The sequence below is a fragment of the Pteropus medius genome, unplaced genomic scaffold, assembly GCF_902729225.1.
Source record: "Pteropus medius unplaced genomic scaffold, Ma_sr-lr_union100, whole genome shotgun sequence".
Taxonomy (NCBI): Eukaryota; Metazoa; Chordata; class Mammalia; order Chiroptera; family Pteropodidae; genus Pteropus; species Pteropus medius.
In genome coordinates, this window is record NW_024345479.1 from 135,030 (window position 1) to 151,941 (window position 16,912).

The following is a 16,912-nucleotide window of genomic DNA, read 5'->3' on the forward strand; positions in this document are numbered from 1 at the left end:
TTCCCATGGGATTTAATTCGGGCCAATAATTTTTTATGGAGCACCTTATTGTGAATCAGGCACTGAGTTTACTAAGCATTGATAAACAGGTGAATGAAGCTGGAATAGTCATTCCGTGTGTATCAAGTATAGTGTGGCCGTGGCCCTGGTCCCAGTGGGTGTGTCATCCCTTCCTAATCTGTACATTTCTGGAGACTCCAAGATCTAAAGGGCTGCAAGGATTATGCTCTCCCACAGTCTCTCCCGAGTGCGGCCCCCTTGACGGTAGAGCCGTATCCCACTGGCCTCTAAACCCTTCCCCCGACCGTATAAGGAGAAGCAGCTGCTGGGGGCGTCCCAAGGATCTAAAGATAGCAGTCCTTGCCTCAGACTCCAAATGCCACCGGGCAGCGGGAGCCGCCATGGCACGGTGAGTGTTTCCGGCCGCCCTTTGCTGTGGAGATTTCTTGTCCCACATTTTCTGGGCGCTCCAAGTTCTGCGAGGTACCATGGGAACCACAGGCCCCAGGTATCTGTAACTTTGGGGTGACGAGGGGCAGTGTGTGACCTCGATGTTCTCCATAACTCCCTACCTCTCTATTCTCACACTTTTGTTGTCCCCAGGTTCACCTTCACCACACACACCCACTCCAGTCACTCCCCTTCCACCCGCTTCTGTCTCATTTAGCTCCACTTTGACAGGGCTGCATTTTCCCCTCCTCCCATCTTTCTCAAATGCCCTCAGTCTTCCCTCTCCCACCCCTATGAAGCCCCGCCTCAACTCCTCTTCAGGCAGCATGCCCGGACCCTGTGGTACGACAGGCCCAAGTATGTGTTCATGGAGTTTTGTGTTGAGGACAGCACTGACGTCCATGTGCTCCTAGAAGACCACCGCATTGTGTTTAGGTAATGCACCCCTCTCTGAAAGACCTGGCTTCCGGGAAAACTTTCCCTTCTCCTAATGCCCCCACACTCAGCCTCCTGCATCTGAGCTGCATTTCTTCCTCAGCTGCAAGAATGCAGATGGAGTGGAGTTGTACAATGAGATTGAGTTCTATGCCAAAGTGAACTCCAAGGTAAGGGTGGGGTGGGACCGTAAGGTTTGGATGGGAAGGCTGCCTGGGAAATGGGAGATTCGCTTTAAACCTCGGACCCTAAGAATGAGGTTTTCTATCTGGCAGGACTCCCAAGATAAGCGCTCTGGCCGCTCCATTACTTGCTTTGTGAGGAAATGGAAGGAAAAGGTGGCTTGGCCCCGGCTTACCAAGGAGGATATTAAGGTAGGAACTAGCCTGCTCTTTCTCCTGTGCTCTCTATCCATGTACTCAAGTACCCAGGTTAGGTCTGGAAATCAACTTTGCTTCCTTTCCAATCAGCATTTAATCTCTCACCAGGTCCTAAATATTTGACCTTCTAAATAGTATTGAATGCACTACTTTATCTCTTCCTAATTCAGGCCTCATCCATCACTGGTTGAGTTTGTTGTGTATTTTCCGTGCCACCCCCATCCATCTAATACATTTCTCCCAGCATGGTCTGTCTAAACCACACTTTTGACCCTGTCATTCCCCCGACCCCCTTCATATCCTCCAATGGCTTCTTTTCTTCTACAGGTTGAAAATTAGCTGCTCGCTGATTGGATCTGGCTCTCAAATTTGTTTCAGCAGTCTTCCCAGTGTTAAAAATTATTTTGATTGGTGACATTTAGAATTTTTGATCAGTTGCTGAAATGTAAAATGTGGAGATTTCACCTAAAAATTCAGATTATCAGCTTTTCTCAGAAAATGAAGACTCTGGCCACACTGCTCTAAATTTCCAAATGCTAAGAGTTGGAGCTTTAAATGGGACATGTGGTACACTTCACTTTACTCCTTTTCATTATTTCCCTGACTCCTTCAGGCATTTGAGCTTGTAACTTCTACCCTTTGGGTTCAAGTCCAAGCACCATAGCATGAGATATCAGTGCATGCCACGGCTATTCCTTTCTCTGCAGCATTATATCTCATTATTCTCTGCCTCAAATTTCATGTTCCAGCCACAGCAAACTGCTTGCAGCTCTTTTGCACATATCAGGCTATTTCTCATCTCTGTACCTTTGCTCAAGCTGTACCTTCTTCCTGAAGAGTCTCTACCCTACTACCTTCTCCCACCTAACTCCTACTCATCCTTCAAGGCCCTACTACTTCAAGAAGGCTAGGTTCCCAAAATATCCTCTACATAACCTACCACCACACTTTCCACACTGTATTATAGCAATTTATATACATTTCCCTCTTGCAATTGCTTTTTGATGGCTGGGACTACATATTGAGCATTTTTACAATCCCAGTGCCAAGCTCAGAGTCTGGCCCATAGTATATGTTCAATAAATATCTATTAAATGAATGAGTGAATAACTTCTTTCCCTGTCTCAGTGTGGGAACTTGGAACATGGATCTCGAAGGGTTGTTTCTGACTCCATGTCTTGCTTGGTTGACCCTATGATGCTTTAAGACACAGTTATATTTCCAGATGTATCTCCCTACTCATTCTTTTCCCAGAGAGCAGAATTTCTATGCTTTTCCATCCCCTATAATTCCTGGCATTGTGCTTGGCATTTAGTAGTTTCCTGGCAAATCTCTGTGGATAATGATAATGACATGGAACCTGGAGGGGCGGTTAATCAAAGGGGTGCTTTTGGGAAGACTGTACTTCCATTGACCTTCTTTCCCCCATGCTCCTGTGAATGTACCCACACTCTTCTATGCACTTCAGCTGCTGCCTTCCTGGCTTGTGACTCTCAAGCTTCCTCTTGCAGCCAGTGTGGTTGTCTGTGGACTTTGATAATTGGAGAGACTGGGAAGGGGATGAAGAGGTGGAGCTGGCTCAGGTGGAACATTACGCAGAGGTAATGCCATTTTCTGTCCATCTTGATCATTCTCTGTGTCTCTGCACACATTTCTCTAGAGGATTGTCATCAGGGCTAAGCAGAGATATATGAGCTCCCCATGCAGCTGCTCATCAGTGCTGATATTCTTTATGTATTTTATGCAATATTTAGTAGGGATGGGAGAAATGAATATTCTATTAGTGAATTGTATACATAGATTCACTCACTATTTACAGAGTAGAGCCTGTGTTCTGAAAAAGTTTGACAAGACCTTTTCCTACTTTTCTGTAATGTTTGTTTTCTCTTCTATTTTCTGTGTGGGTGTGTTGTCTTGAGCCAGACCAACTTCACGGGAAGCTTAAACTAGGCACCATAAAAATTCACATTAAAAGTTCCCAATAAATTGCACCCTGCCATTGTGATTTGGGTTCAGAATTTCAGCTAATGTTTGTTCAAATTACAAGAACACTAGCAGACCCCAACCTGGATTAGTAAGGGGGTGCTCTGTGTGTGTTTAAATTTACTTTAAAAAGGGGATCAATTTACTTTTCTCCAATTCATTCCAGTGATGTGTTAGGGGCTTGGAAGATAGGGTGATTTTCTGGCTGGGACCATTCTCCTGTGGTCCCTCAGTATGCAGGTTGCTCTTCCCTCACCCTTTTTCCTCTCTTGTGACTACGTTTCTCTTCCCACTAGCTTTTGAAGAAGGTCAGCACCAAGAGACCTCCCCCTGCCATGGATGACCTGGATGTAAGTAAAGCCTGCCCCTCAACTCTGCAGTTTCCTTTTAGTTCTTAAAAATAAGATACTAGAAAGCTTCTGTCTCAGTCCCTAGCACACTGTAGTTCTCAGTGCATGTTAGTCAAATCTGAATTTGACACAAGAGGTCGAATGTTCTTCTCCAGGCTTTGGAAAACCCCAGCAAGACCGTCCTCACTTCCATCTTCCCCTCTACTTCTCCATCCTGGAGCAGACCTGGCCCTGTTAACTATCTTTACAGCTGTAAGGAGCAGGAGCATCATTTGAAATTCTGAAACTAAATGATGCATGACACAGTGCTGTTTATTGAGTACTAGTGGCTTATTTTATTTTACAAAGTTTAAATCCTTCTGTATTGGCCTCCCCAAAAGTTATATGACTCAGATAATCATAAAGGAAAACTTGGAGAGCAAGAGGAAGTAAGCGGTGTTTGTAAACACAAATGTTTGCTTGTTGCAGACTTTACAGGTGCTTTTCTCTCTTTTTTTTTCCCCCTAGGATGATTCTGACAGTGGAGATGCAACAAGTAATTAATTTACGTGACAGCAGAGCTGGGGAGGAAGCTGTGGCTATCTTCCAGTCACTTTGACAAACTAGGGCCTAGGCCTTCATTAGCTCTTTGGCTGTGCACCAGGGTCTCTTGAGATCTCTGAACTTTCCTAGTTCCTTTTAATTAAGGGTCCTTCTTTATGCTTTATTTCTTCTTTCTAGACTAAACCCCCACCCCCAGGTTCCATGTCATCATCATTATCTACAGAGATTTACCAGGAACCTACTAAATGCCCTTGACTATGGTTGCTGCATCAGATGGCAAGATAGAAGAGGAGTAGACTGGGCAGGGGGCCTTCTGACTTCCTACCAATTGGCTGTAATCTCTGTGTTTGGGCCATTCATCAGGGCTCTCTTGAGTATTTGAGCATGCGTGCATATGCGGTAGAGCAAAAGTCAAAGAAGCAGCATATAGATTATAATAAATTCCTAGAAACTGGTCTCTGTCTCTTTCCTTCTTATACTTTTTCCTCCTGGAAGTATACCTCTTCTTCCTCTGTAGTTCCTCTCAAAGAGAGGGGTGGGTGTCAGAGATCCTGGCCCTCGTTTTGGATTGGAAGATGTTGGGAGCTGGCTTGTAACCAAACTGGGGGACTTTCCCATGCACAGATCATGCTCTGATTTCTCAGAGTAGAAACCAGCCTTTCACTATTTGGCTAATACTGCCAACCCTAGAACCAGCCAGAAACTCAAGTCAGCTTCCTGTACACTCAAGAAATCCCTTTATAGTTTTAAAGCTAATTGTTATATTAGTTCATACCTTTTTCTGTTTAGTCCTCCATTCATCAGCTACTCTACTCATCCACATGTTTCGAGTGCCTAATTGTACTTTAACTGTGACTTAAAATGCAATGCCCAGATTTTGCTTCGTTTTCTAGAAAATTTTATTTTTATTTTTTTTAAAAATTTTTAGGTGAGGCAACTCTTGGTTGACCTCACAGATTGCAAGGACCTTGTCAGCTTACAGTCCCTAATTTTTAAATTTTTAACGCCCATAACACCTATTCTTTCTAGGTGGTCTCCCATCCAACTACTAACCAGGCCCGACTCTACTTAGCTTCTGAGATCAGACAGGATTGGGCTTGTTCCAGGGAGCATGGCCATAGAGTTCTAGAACCTTTTAGATATTTGCCAAGATACAAAATTGTACCTGATTTAATTTGCTTTTAATTATCTCATTGTTTATTTTTATGAGTGATTTGCATTTCTTTTAATGTGCTGTGTCTATGTATTTTACCAATCTTGCTGTTGACATTAGCCCTTTAACTTTTAAAAAAAACATAATATGAAGCTATATTTGTATTATGCTTTACGATTTATTATTTATATATTATTTCATTAAATTTTTTGAACCTTCTATCACCCTAGAAAATATTTAAGTCTTTTCTTTTGATACTTGATCAAATAGGTCACAATAAGTGGCAAAGTTGGGACTTGAACTTGTATAGCATATGTTCCCTTATCCATAATTCTGAAAAACAAAAAGTTCTGAAAACTTTCTTAAAAAAATTTGACACTCAAACTCATTTGACAGCAAAACATGACCTAAAATGATGTGATGCTATTTACAGTCTTTGTTTATTCTACTTAGTGTATTTATATCTCAGCATAAATATTAACGCATTTGAAGCATTTCTGGTCTAGTGTTGGGGCCACCTCCTCCTCCCGCTTCACCTCCCTCAAGTAGCCAATAAAGGCATAATCTTCTCTAAAAAAAAAAAAAAAAAGGAAAATATTAATGGGTTTGATTACATGATGTTGCTCCAGAGTTCCAAATGGAGCGCGTTACATAACACATGGAGTATGCTCTACATTACTGCCTAAAATCTGAAAAATCCTAAATTCTGAAACATCTGGAATCTTCAAGTTTTTATTAGTTGATTTATAAGAGCAGTAAGTTAATTTTAACTTTTAATCCGTTAAAAATTTGAAGCACCAAAAAATTTGAAGCAGTTTATTTCCTGTTAACCTCGTATCTACACTGTTCAATTTAGTAGCCCTAGTCAGGTGGTACTTGACATGTGGTGAGTCCGATCTGAGATGTTAAGTGTAAAATACACACCAGGTTTTGAAAATTTTGTATAGTAAAAAACTCACTTATTTTTAAATACCCATTACATGATAAAAAAAAATATTCTGGATGTGTTGATTTAAATAAAATATTAACATACGTGGTTCGCATTAAATTTCTATTGGACACTGCTGCTGTGTAGTGGATCCAATCTCATCCCAATCTCTACCCAGTAGGGATTGCGCGGGGCCGAGTTAAACACATCCCTGGGACCCAACAGGTTAAACTAAGTGCCTCGACAAGGTTAGGATGCTGTTTTGTTTTGTATTCTGGCCCTTTTTTTTTTTTTTGGTCCTTTTCAAACTCTTAAAACAGTTGTTAAACCAGAACGTCTGCAAATCGCATTTTCAATAAATTTGCCTTAACCGCACCCCATACCTTGTTCTCTTACTTCTGCGCAGAGACGCTCCCGTACTACGATTGTCCCTTGCCGGTCCCCGTCCGCCTCCGGGCGGTTTTCTTTTCGTGTGCGGCAATGGCGTTCCAGTGTCAGCGGGACAGCTACGCCCGGGAGGTGCGGCCGGCTGGGCGGGGGACCTCATGCTGCGGAGCAGATGGGGCGGTGCGGGAAGAGGGCGCAGCGTAGAGGGAGATCCGAGGTGGATTCAGCCGGGTATACGGAGGGCTGGAGTCGGGGCTTATTTTCTCATCTCTTTCTGTCCAGTTCACCACCACCGTGGTCTCCTGCTGTCCCGCGGAGCTGCAGACCGAAGGAAGCAATGGCAAGAAGGAAGTGCTGAGCGGTTTCCATGTGGTGCTGGAAGACACGCTGCTTTTCCCTGAGGGCGGGGGACAGGTACCAGACCCGTCCCTCCTCCTCTCTTCCCGGAAGCTTCTAATTCCTTTCTGCCCAGGTGGAAAATGCCCTCCTGCCCCTCTGTGCCAGCCATAATGAAAACAGATAAGAGTTAATTCAATTTAGTTTATTTGTTCATTCAACAAATGTTTTTATTTTTTAAATTCTTTTTAACGCCTACAGCACCCGGTGTTTCTAAGTTGTCTCCCATCCAACTACTGATGAGGCCTGACCCTGCTTAGCTTCTGAGATCAGACGGGATTGGGCGTGTTCAGGGTAGCATGGCAGTAGACTTCTACAAATGTTTATCAACAAATACTTATCTAGCCATAACATATGCTGAGTAGAAATTCCAGGCTCTGAGGATAGGGGTGAACATGACAGTTCCGCTACATACATAGAATATTCATCGGAGAATACAGACAAAACTGTAATTAAATATTATGCCCTGCATGATAAGTTCTGTAAAATTAATCCTTGAGGGAAAGAGAGTGATGGGATGTTCTCCTAGGTAGCGGGTAAATTATTTCAGTAGCGACCTAAGGGAAGTGAGGGGTAAGCCACTGCAATTGAATGGTACTGCTGGTGGGGGAGGGAGAAGTATTCTAGGCAGCAGGAATTGCAGGTGCAAAGGCAGGGAGGTAAGAATTAGCTTAAGTGTTTGGCAAGGATTGAAAAAGGTTCCCCTGGGGGATCACAGCAGAGAGCCGACTCATCATTGCTGTGGTGGTATATGGACGAGGTCCAGTGTGAACAGGGGGAAGGCGGATAATAACACCAAAAGTGGGCATTATGGGAAAGTTTTTTCCAGCAGAGATAATAGCACAAACGAAGGCAGGGAAGCCTGAAAGAATCTGACAAAGTCTAGTTAACTGCAAATAGTTGGATATAGTTGAATTCTGGTGTGTGTTGATGACAGGCTAGAGATGACCATGGGAAGGTAAGTTGGGGCCAGTTCAGAGGGCCTTGAAGGATGTGTTAAGGTATGTGGGTTTCATGGAGCCATGGAGGGTACTTAGGCAAATAAGTGATGTGAGAAAACATGTTCAGTAAACTGGACAGTGAAAAGTTTCAATTTTGTATCAGTGTAATCATTACTAGAGTGATTTTCCCAACATGGAGGTTTTCTGATCTGCAGAAAATCATGTCTCATTTTATGCATCACTTCTTTCAGGAAGTCTTCCATCATTCCCCAAGACTGTTAGGTCTCTTTCCTTTGAGCTCCTCTAGGACAATACTTTTCATGTTTTGGCATGCGGTAGATCATATTGCAGTCACTTGTTTGCATGTCTGTATTCTTCTCCAGACTCTGAAGTTCCATTACGGATCATGTGTTGTTTACATTGTATTCTTAGGCTGGCATAGTATTTTGTAAGACTTGATAAAAAAATATCAAGTCTTGGCACTTGATTATTATTTTTTTGAATGAATGAATATTTTTTAATCTAATTCCAGTAGCAGTCAGAGGATGAAGTGGAGGGAGGGAGGAAATTTCAGATCATTTTAGAAACTATCGAAGGATAAGAATCTAAGGGAATGAAAGTGAGAATTAAGGTTCTTTGGGTTTTACTAAAAGTCTTTATTGCTGTAGTTACAATCTTCGTTTTAATTCTGTTATTCTGTTCTGAAGAACAAAATATGTAGGTATTCAGAATGAAGAGGACAGAGACAGCCCCCTAATGGAACAAAATGGCTTACGCCCTTGCTTCCCTTAGGTCACTTGGCATTGCCTTTTCTTCCTTAGGGAATCTCAGAATCTGGGCGTGTTTCTCACACACTTTTCCTGGAGAGTCTTTGTATCTAGAAGTTAGGGTGAGCCCTCCCTCCCACCACTGATTATCTTTGCTTCTTTCCCCAGCCTGATGACCGTGGTACAATCAATGACATCTCTGTGCTGAGAGTGACCCGACGTGGGGCCCAGGCCGATCATTTCACGCAAACACCCCTGACCCCTGGGACTGAGGTCCAGGTCCGGGTGGATTGGGAGCGGAGGTTTGACCACATGCAGCAGCATTCAGGTAGGCGGGTGGTATAGGGGATGTACAGGAGGGGCAGTTGTTGTGTGTGGGGATGCCACAGTGATTGAGATATGGTTTGGATCCTCTAGGAATTAACCTTTTGGAAGAGACAGACATTCAGAATCAGCACTGATTGAGGCAAGATGTGATAAATGTTATGAAAGCGATATGAACAATTAAAGTAAAAAGAATAACTGCTGGATTTGACTGTTACCAACTTCCCACTTGGTATCTTTATCAGGATGTCTTATATGCTTTTTAAATTCAAAATGTTTAAAATGGAATGAAAAAGCCACTTCTTTCCCCAGACCTGGTCTTCTGTTTGCATCCTCTATGTTCGGCTCATGGCATCAATATCCACTCAGTTGCTGAAATCCTCTTTGGGGATAGCCCGTCAGTTACTGAGTCCTATCGGTTTATTTTCTGAGTTCTTCTCTACTTCTTCCCACTGTTGATGCTTTCATTGTCTTTCCCCAGATCTCTAGTAAGTTCCTGGCTAGTCTCCACATTCAGTCTTGCTTCTTTGCAGCTCATTCTTCACAAAGCAGCCAGAATAATCTTTTAAAAATGAATATCTGATCATGTCACTTTCCCGCTTAAAGCTTTTCAAAGGATTCCTGTAGCTCATGGTAAAGCCAAACTTATCATGGCCCCAAGCCCTAAGTGGGCTGGTGCTTTTCTGCTGCTCCATCTTTAGTTGTGGCCTTCCCTCTTACTCTCTGCATTCTGGCCATGTGGGCCTTCTCAATTCCTTGAACACATCCTGTTTCTTTTTTCCTTTAAGGCCTTTGGTTGTGTTGCTCCCTTTGCGCTCACTATTAATCCCTTCTTTTCTTCTTCCTCTTCCTCAGTGTCATCAATCAGGGATAATGCTGTATCTTTAATGCCACACCTGGTGCTTTGCATGTGGTACACACTTGATAAATATTTGTTGAATGAATGCGACACATTAAAACTTGAATTGAAATCCTTCCTCTAATAAGCTACATTACCTTGGCAAGTTATTTGCCAAGTTATAGGCCTCAATTTCCTTATTTGCGAATGGCATCATAAAGCCTCTTGCAGAATTCTCATGAGGACTATTTCAATAAAGTATCTCAAGAGTATTTGTTACTTAGTGTCTGGCAGGTCTTCAACAAGGAAAACTTCTGTGATGGTATCATGGGCGTATGTGGCTGTCTGGGCTTCTCACTCTTCTGTCTCTCTTTCTCTCTGCTTAGGGCAGCATCTCATCACAGCGGTTGCTGATCATCTGTTTGGGGTGAAGACAACATCATGGTGAGCAGGAGGTATAAGACTAATTGTAGGGCATGGTCCCTGACTATCAGTTTCTTTCCCAGTAATGGGTCAGCGGGTAGGATAAAAGAAAGGGCAGTGTTCAAAATATGCTGAGTTCTCCTGTTCCCCTTGAAGACAGGGTGGCGGATGACCTAGTGTTTCTGAGAGGAAACACGAGGATGAGAGAAAAGATATCTACCTTTTTTTAGGAAAGAACATGGAATTTGGAGCCCAAAGACCTAGGGTGAATCCTGGCTATGTGACCTAGATCTGTTCCTTAGTACCCCTCACCTGTAAAATGGAAATGTCAATCCCTACCTTGCAGGGTTTTTGTGAGGATTGAATAAGATAATTTACATGAACATTCTTTGTAAACTGTAAACTTTCTGATATTGTTGTTGTCATTGTCAGCATCCTGTGGCTATTCTGCTCTTTCTGACAGGGAGTTAGGGCGACTCCGGAGTGTAATTGAGCTGGACAGACCCTCTCTGACTGCAGAGCAAGTAGCTGCCATTGAGCAGAGTGTCAATGAAAAGATCAGAGATCGCCTGCCCGTGAATGTGCGGGAACTGAGCCTGGATGATCCTGAGGTGGAGCAGGTGAGGGGAGAACCGGTGGGGTAGCTTCTGTAGAACGGCCCTCTGAGGGTTCCTCATCAAAATTCAGACAGCCCTTCCCCCACCCCTGTGTACCAGGTGAGGGGCCGTGGTTTGCCCGATGATCACGCTGGGCCCATTCGAGTTGTCACCATCAAGAGTGTTGATTCCAACATGTGTTGTGGCACTCACGTGAGCAATCTCAGTGACCTTCAGGTAGGTGAGGAAGGGCTTTTGAATGGTTGGGAGAGAGGGCGTCAGGAGAGTGGGGGATCACAACAGGGCTGGGAGTGATAGATGGGATGATAAAGGAGCCGAGTGAAATTGCTCCTTTATTGCTTCCGAGCCTGGGGGCAGTCTTGGTATCTCCTACTCCGGGGTCCAACACCCAGTGTGGTTTCTGCATGCGTGTGTGTGTTACCTCCTTGCCTCATGTAGGTCATTAAAATTCTGGGCACCGAGAAGGGGAAAAAGAACAAAACCAACTTGATATTTCTGGCTGGGAACCGGGTGCTGAAGTGGATGGAGAGAAGTCATGGAACTGAAAAAGCGCTGACCGCGCTGCTGAAGTATGCCCCCTTCTGTCGCCTCCTGTTTCTCAGACCCTGGAGACCTAGGGGCCTAGATTTCCTACCTGTAAGGCAGACAGAATACTCTTTCTGGGGGGATGAGATATGATCATAAATGATAAAGCATTTTGGATAATAAATCAGTCTCACACAAAATGGGTTATTCCTTTGTGTACTCTCCTCCAATTGCCTAAGAAGCCTCCTTAGAATGTCCCCAGGTCTCTATCTGGAGGGAGTCACACTCTCAAGAAGGTCATCGCTGATGAACCCCAACACCAAAAGCAATTGGGAAACCGGGCAGATCCCCATGGACCTCTCTTGCAGGTGTGGTGCAGAGGATCACGTGGAAGCAGTGAAAAAGCTGCAGAACTCCTCCAAACTCCTGCAGAAGGTGATCATGGGGGATGGAGAGGGCGTGGGCTGTGCTTGGAATGGGCTCCCTGGACTCGGCCCCTCTGCCTAACCGGATGTGTAGTTTGTCAGAGGGGGAGTGAGGGGAGGATAAAGCCGAGAGGAGGTGGTGCTCTGGTGTTAACCCTTTCCACCTGTCTACCAAGTTTTGGCATCCATTTCAGAACAACCTGAATCTGCTGAGAGACCTGGCTGTACACATTGCCCACAGCCTCAGGACTAGCCCGGACTGGGGAGGTGTGGTCACATTACACAGGTGAGAGACAAGATGGGGGCCTTGGGCTTTAGGGATCAGCCCGTCCTGCGCATGCAGTGCATAGTGGGCGGCAGGTCACTCACTGGTATTCTCAAGGCTGGAGAGACTCTAAGAAATGTGTTACCTACAAGATTTATTGGGTTTGATAGAAACATCTTCACTATAACTTTCATTAGCACTTTTCCTCACCTCTTTCACCATCTAACAGATCTCCGCTTACTTGGGTGAATCCCATTTAAGGAAGACGGAAGTTAATGCAAAACTTGTTATGAACTACTGAGGCTGAGGAGGACGTCCTGCTGGCCCTCTGCCAGCTCTTTCTCTCTGCTAAGGGAGTCTGGGACTTTGTCAAACAGACAGCAGGGAGGCCAGCCTCACCAGGAGGAGCTGGGCTTCCTGTGTTTTCCCAGCTCCCACTCCAACCTGGATCTCACTTCTGTGTCCTTTATTGTAGGAAGGAGGGTGATTCTGAGTTCATGAACATCATTGCCAATGAGATCGGGTCAGAGGTAAGAGGAGCATGAGGTTCTCCACGCATCCTGGGTAGAGACCTAAGTGAGGGTGTTAGTTTAGCTTAAGTCTCTCCACATGAGCACGTGAAGAGTAGGGAATAGAAATTCATCCAGCACTGGTTTTTGATCATCAGAGCTATGAGCCAAGCTGTTTTAGGTGTTGAGCTAGGTCTGTGGTATTGACCTTTCTGGGGCTATGACATTTACCAGCTTCTGGGCTCCAGTTAACAGAGCTGGACTTCTTTTAAGCCACCCAGGTTTACGTGTGCTGAGGGCCTGGTTTTAGAAATAATGAGGGTTGACGAGGCCTTTGAAGGTCATCCCTTCCATTTTCCTTTTCCTCTGGCTTTAGCTGCCCTTTCTCGTCCTGACAGTGTGGAGCTTAATGTTTTCCAGGTCTCTCTTTTGTATTTATTCCAAAAAACACTTTTTGGAATACTTACTTTGGGCCAAGCAGTGTGTGTATCTCTCTTCACAATTCTGTAGAGAGTACTGGTTCTCAAGGAGCTCACTCTCTGGTCTGGGAGACAAATGTGTATGTTGACATTAATTTAGGGGAGTAGATGCTAGAGGCAGAGGAGCACGTTACTTGAAATGGTGGGGAGGTTTCAGGGGAGGGCGTTTTGGAGACCTCATCAGCAGATAAAGGAGCAAAGGCAGCCAGGCAGAGGGAAATACAGAGATTAGGCAATGGCAGGCATGGGGTGCGTGGGGGATGGGTGGTAGTCAGGCTACAAAAGGCATTTTATGCTTGTCCATGGTAAGCAGCCTTCTGTCTCCTTTATGAATCTAAGTTCCTATATAGTCACTCTCAAATAGTTTTTCGGCCCTAATAGGCCAGAGTGAAAGGGCTGTGTTATCACTTGTCTGGAACATCACTTGTGGTTTAAGGGAAAAAAATCTGTTTGTTTTTTTTAATTGAGGTATGATGTGTATGTTTAAGGTGTACAGTGTTGTGTATGTTTAAGGTGTGCAGTGTATTGATTTGATACATTTATAATTGCAATACTGTAGAGAGTGCAGAGTTTAGGGGGGTTGGCCCCACATCCTTATGTATCAGAGTTCATCTCTTTGTCTTATCTCCTAGGAGACCTTTCTGTTCTTAACTGTGGGCGATGAGAAAGGTGCGGGGCTCTTCCTACTGGCAGGGCCAACTGAGGCCGTGGAGACCTTGGGGCCCAGGTAACCTTTCGTGGACTGTCTTGCATGGATGGGAGAGTCTGTAAGCCTGACCTAGTAATATGAGCCTTTACTGAGGATAAGGACCACCACATCTTCAATCTCATTTTGATTCACGTCATAAGCCTGTGAGGTGGGTTAAGCAGAAATAATTTTCACCACCATCATTCCCAGTTTTATAGATGAGGGACAGCACACCAAGGTGCCTGGGACTCACATGTCAAGTCGCAGCATCGAGACTCGAACCCAGGTCTTTTGGCTCTAAATTCGTGTGCTTTGTTTTTGCTTTTAGAAATTGGGATTCCTAAGTCATACCTGAATACAGGTGCTGGGTTATCAGTAGGCAGATGAAATAGGTGCTTAAGGCACCAGCAAAACAGAAGCACAAATTTTTTGGGGAAAAAAATTAGGAGTTTGAGATGAAATTGAAAAAGGCATTGGTGAAGTTGTTAGGGAAAAATTAGAACTTTGTTGGACTTCTTTACCCTTATATTATTGTTTACATTTTATTTTAAATTAGATATGGTAGTGTAGTACCTCCTATTATTTCTAGCGTTTAGGTTTTTCAAAGTCCTGAGTGGCTCTGATAAATATGTGTTCACTGTAAAGCATCGTAGAAAAACATAAGCTTTTAAAGCAGAGGTTCTGACAGGGAGCCAGAATTGGCCTATAGACTGGTTTGGCTTGCGTACTATTTTAAATTTTTAAAATTAGTTGCTACATTCTAAAGTCAGGAGATTTTTACATAAAAATGTACAATTCTAACTTTTCTCAAAAAAGGAAAAAAAAAAGACACTGGCAGCTCTGGCCCACATTCCATGTAGTAGTAGCTGCGAGTAACTGAGCAGTGGCCGCCCTCTTCAGGCAGGACTGTCTTGTCCAGGTTGCCCAATCCCATCTTTCTTGCTCAGCCCCAGTTCGCCTCACAGCTGCTTCCCACAGGTATTGTGTCTGCAGCCCCTGACCCCTGGTGTACACTTACCCAGATCCCTGGAGTTCCCGTAATTTATTTAGCCCATTTCTAGACACTTCCGTTGTTTCCAGTTATTCACTCCTACAATTAACATGATACATATATCTTTGTGCACGTGCGTGAGTGTTTTTAAGAAGGATTTCTAGAAGCCATCTACCCTTCTTCTCCTTCTTCCCAAGTTCACGGGGAAAGACTCAGGGCTGCTCTCGCTTTTTCTGTGGCTTTTCCCTTGAAGACCTCCTCCTGACTATCTCTGCTCCCCAGGGTGGCTGAGGTGCTGGAAGGCAAAGGAGCAGGGAAGAAAGGTCGCTTTCAGGGCAAGGCCACCAAGATGAGCCGGCGGGCCGAGGTGCAGGTGCTTCTCCAGGACTATATTAACCCACAGAATGCTGAGGAGTGAGGACTCGGGGCACCTTCCTGGAATTCCTACCTTAGAGAACGGGCCTGCAGTGACCACAGAAAGAGTCTCTTGGACAATAAAGTAGTTTAATTTGCAATGATTGTGGTACTATGTGTGACTAACTTACATGGTATACTTCAGTGTGCTTATGCAGTATCTGTTAATAAACAACTTTCTGATTTGGCCCCATTAGACGTACCCTATGTGAATGAGTGTTATGTTGATGAAGTACAATAATTTATTGAAACCCAGCTGCAACCTTTCTTCACATAGAACTATATCTGCCAAAGGAGAGTGCCAGTCAGGCCGGAGGCTTGATCTAGAGCTTAGGCTCATTCACATTCTTTTTTTTGTTCTCTTTTTTCCATATCTTTTTTTTCTAGGCTTGTATTTCAGAACTAAAAAGTATCAATGACTTTGCAAAGAGGTCAAGAAGCCACAAAAATATATAGTAAAAAGATGTTCCAAATCTTATTGAGGCAGAAAAAAAGATGGAAAAAGATGCCATGAAGACTAACCCAAAGAAAGCTGGGATAGCTTCATTATTATCAGACAAATGAGACTTTAAGACTATAAGCTGTGACTTTAAAAATCATTATTATAGATCAAAGGAACATAAAATAGTTCTAAATTTACATGTCTCTAACAACAGCCTCAAATACATAAAGCAGATATTGACAGTTCTAAAGGGAGAAACAAATCCACAATTGATGGGAAATTTAAACTCATCTATCAATAACTGATAGAACCAGAGGAAGCATTATTTTGAGGCTAAGAGCATAGACTGGAGTTTCATAGATCTGAGTAGAAAGCCTGGCTTTGTGCATCTACAGATACTAAAATGCTTAAAAAAAACAACAACAGGTAAGTGATTACTTTTAAAAGGCCAGCATTTACCTCTGGGGGAGAGCTTGAAGCAGGATGGATAAGGGACCCAAGATGGCAGTGGGAGGATGGTGTCTGGGGTGTCGACAATGTTCTGATTCTTGACTTGGGTAGCAGTTACATAGGTGTTTGCTTTATAATTTTTCATTATAGTCTATAGGTATGTTTTATTCCATGAGCTTATATTTCACAGTTTAAGAATACAACTAAAAATAATTTGGTTCCATCAGTTACTCTCCTTGGGAAAGTTATCTTACCTTTTCAGCCTTCAATTTCCTCACTGATAACATGGCAGTAACGGTAGTACCTAGTTCTCTGGGGTGTCATGACATAACATATCCAACTGTAAGTGCTCAAGAAAACACTACGGATTCCCCAAGTCAACCTAACATAATTTTTGATTACCTAATGTTCGGTTCCTCTTTACCTGCGAACTGAGAATTGATTATAAATGCAAGGGTAGCTGCCCTTCTGCCACTACCCCACGAGCTGCATCCTTGGGTGGTGCTGCTGGGGACATGGGTGTGGGCATCCCGTATGCCTTCCTAAATTACTTTGGAGCCGAAGGGAGGCTACTTTTGAGCCCAGGGGCTACTGGCATATCGCTTCCATTTAGATGTTCATCTTGTTCACACAAGGACTTTATTCATGTAAAATTCCTATGTAAGGAAATTCTGCTGCTGTTCCTGCTAGAGAAACTGAGGCAGGCAAGGAACATGGCTTTGTAAAATTTTGCTGGAAGGAATGCAGGGGTCGCCTAGTACAGTGGCTTCTAAACTTTAGGTCAAGGAAACCATCATGAAGTCTTAGAT

The 16,912-nt window shown here is 43.8% G+C and overlaps 1 protein-coding gene across 3 annotated transcripts; it reads left to right on the forward strand.

Annotated features, from left to right (window-relative positions):
- The first annotated feature begins 17 nt into the window (after window positions 1-17).
- LOC120611057 (alanyl-tRNA editing protein Aarsd1) lies at window positions 18-15,410 on the forward strand. Of its 3 annotated transcripts, none has more exons than XM_039873379.1 (19): window positions 18-409; window positions 772-885; window positions 989-1,055; window positions 1,161-1,259; window positions 2,777-2,866; window positions 3,545-3,598; window positions 4,106-4,133; window positions 6,629-6,741; window positions 6,892-7,023; window positions 8,882-9,041; window positions 10,262-10,319; window positions 10,762-10,918; window positions 11,015-11,131; window positions 11,354-11,484; window positions 11,809-11,875; window positions 12,060-12,151; window positions 12,606-12,660; window positions 13,751-13,845; window positions 15,080-15,410. In XM_039873379.1, exons 1-19 carry the CDS (start codon window positions 36-38, stop codon window positions 15,213-15,215), a joined length of 2,139 nt encoding a protein of 712 aa, XP_039729313.1. In that variant the 5' UTR covers window positions 18-35; the 3' UTR covers window positions 15,216-15,410. The 3 variants fall into 3 exon arrangements, with proteins under 3 accessions (XP_039729313.1, XP_039729314.1, XP_039729312.1); XM_039873378.1 differs by having other exon boundaries at window positions 387-409; window positions 682-885; XM_039873380.1 differs by lacking the exon at window positions 772-885 and having other exon boundaries at window positions 20-409.
- Window positions 15,411-16,912: the final 1,502 nt, after the last annotated feature.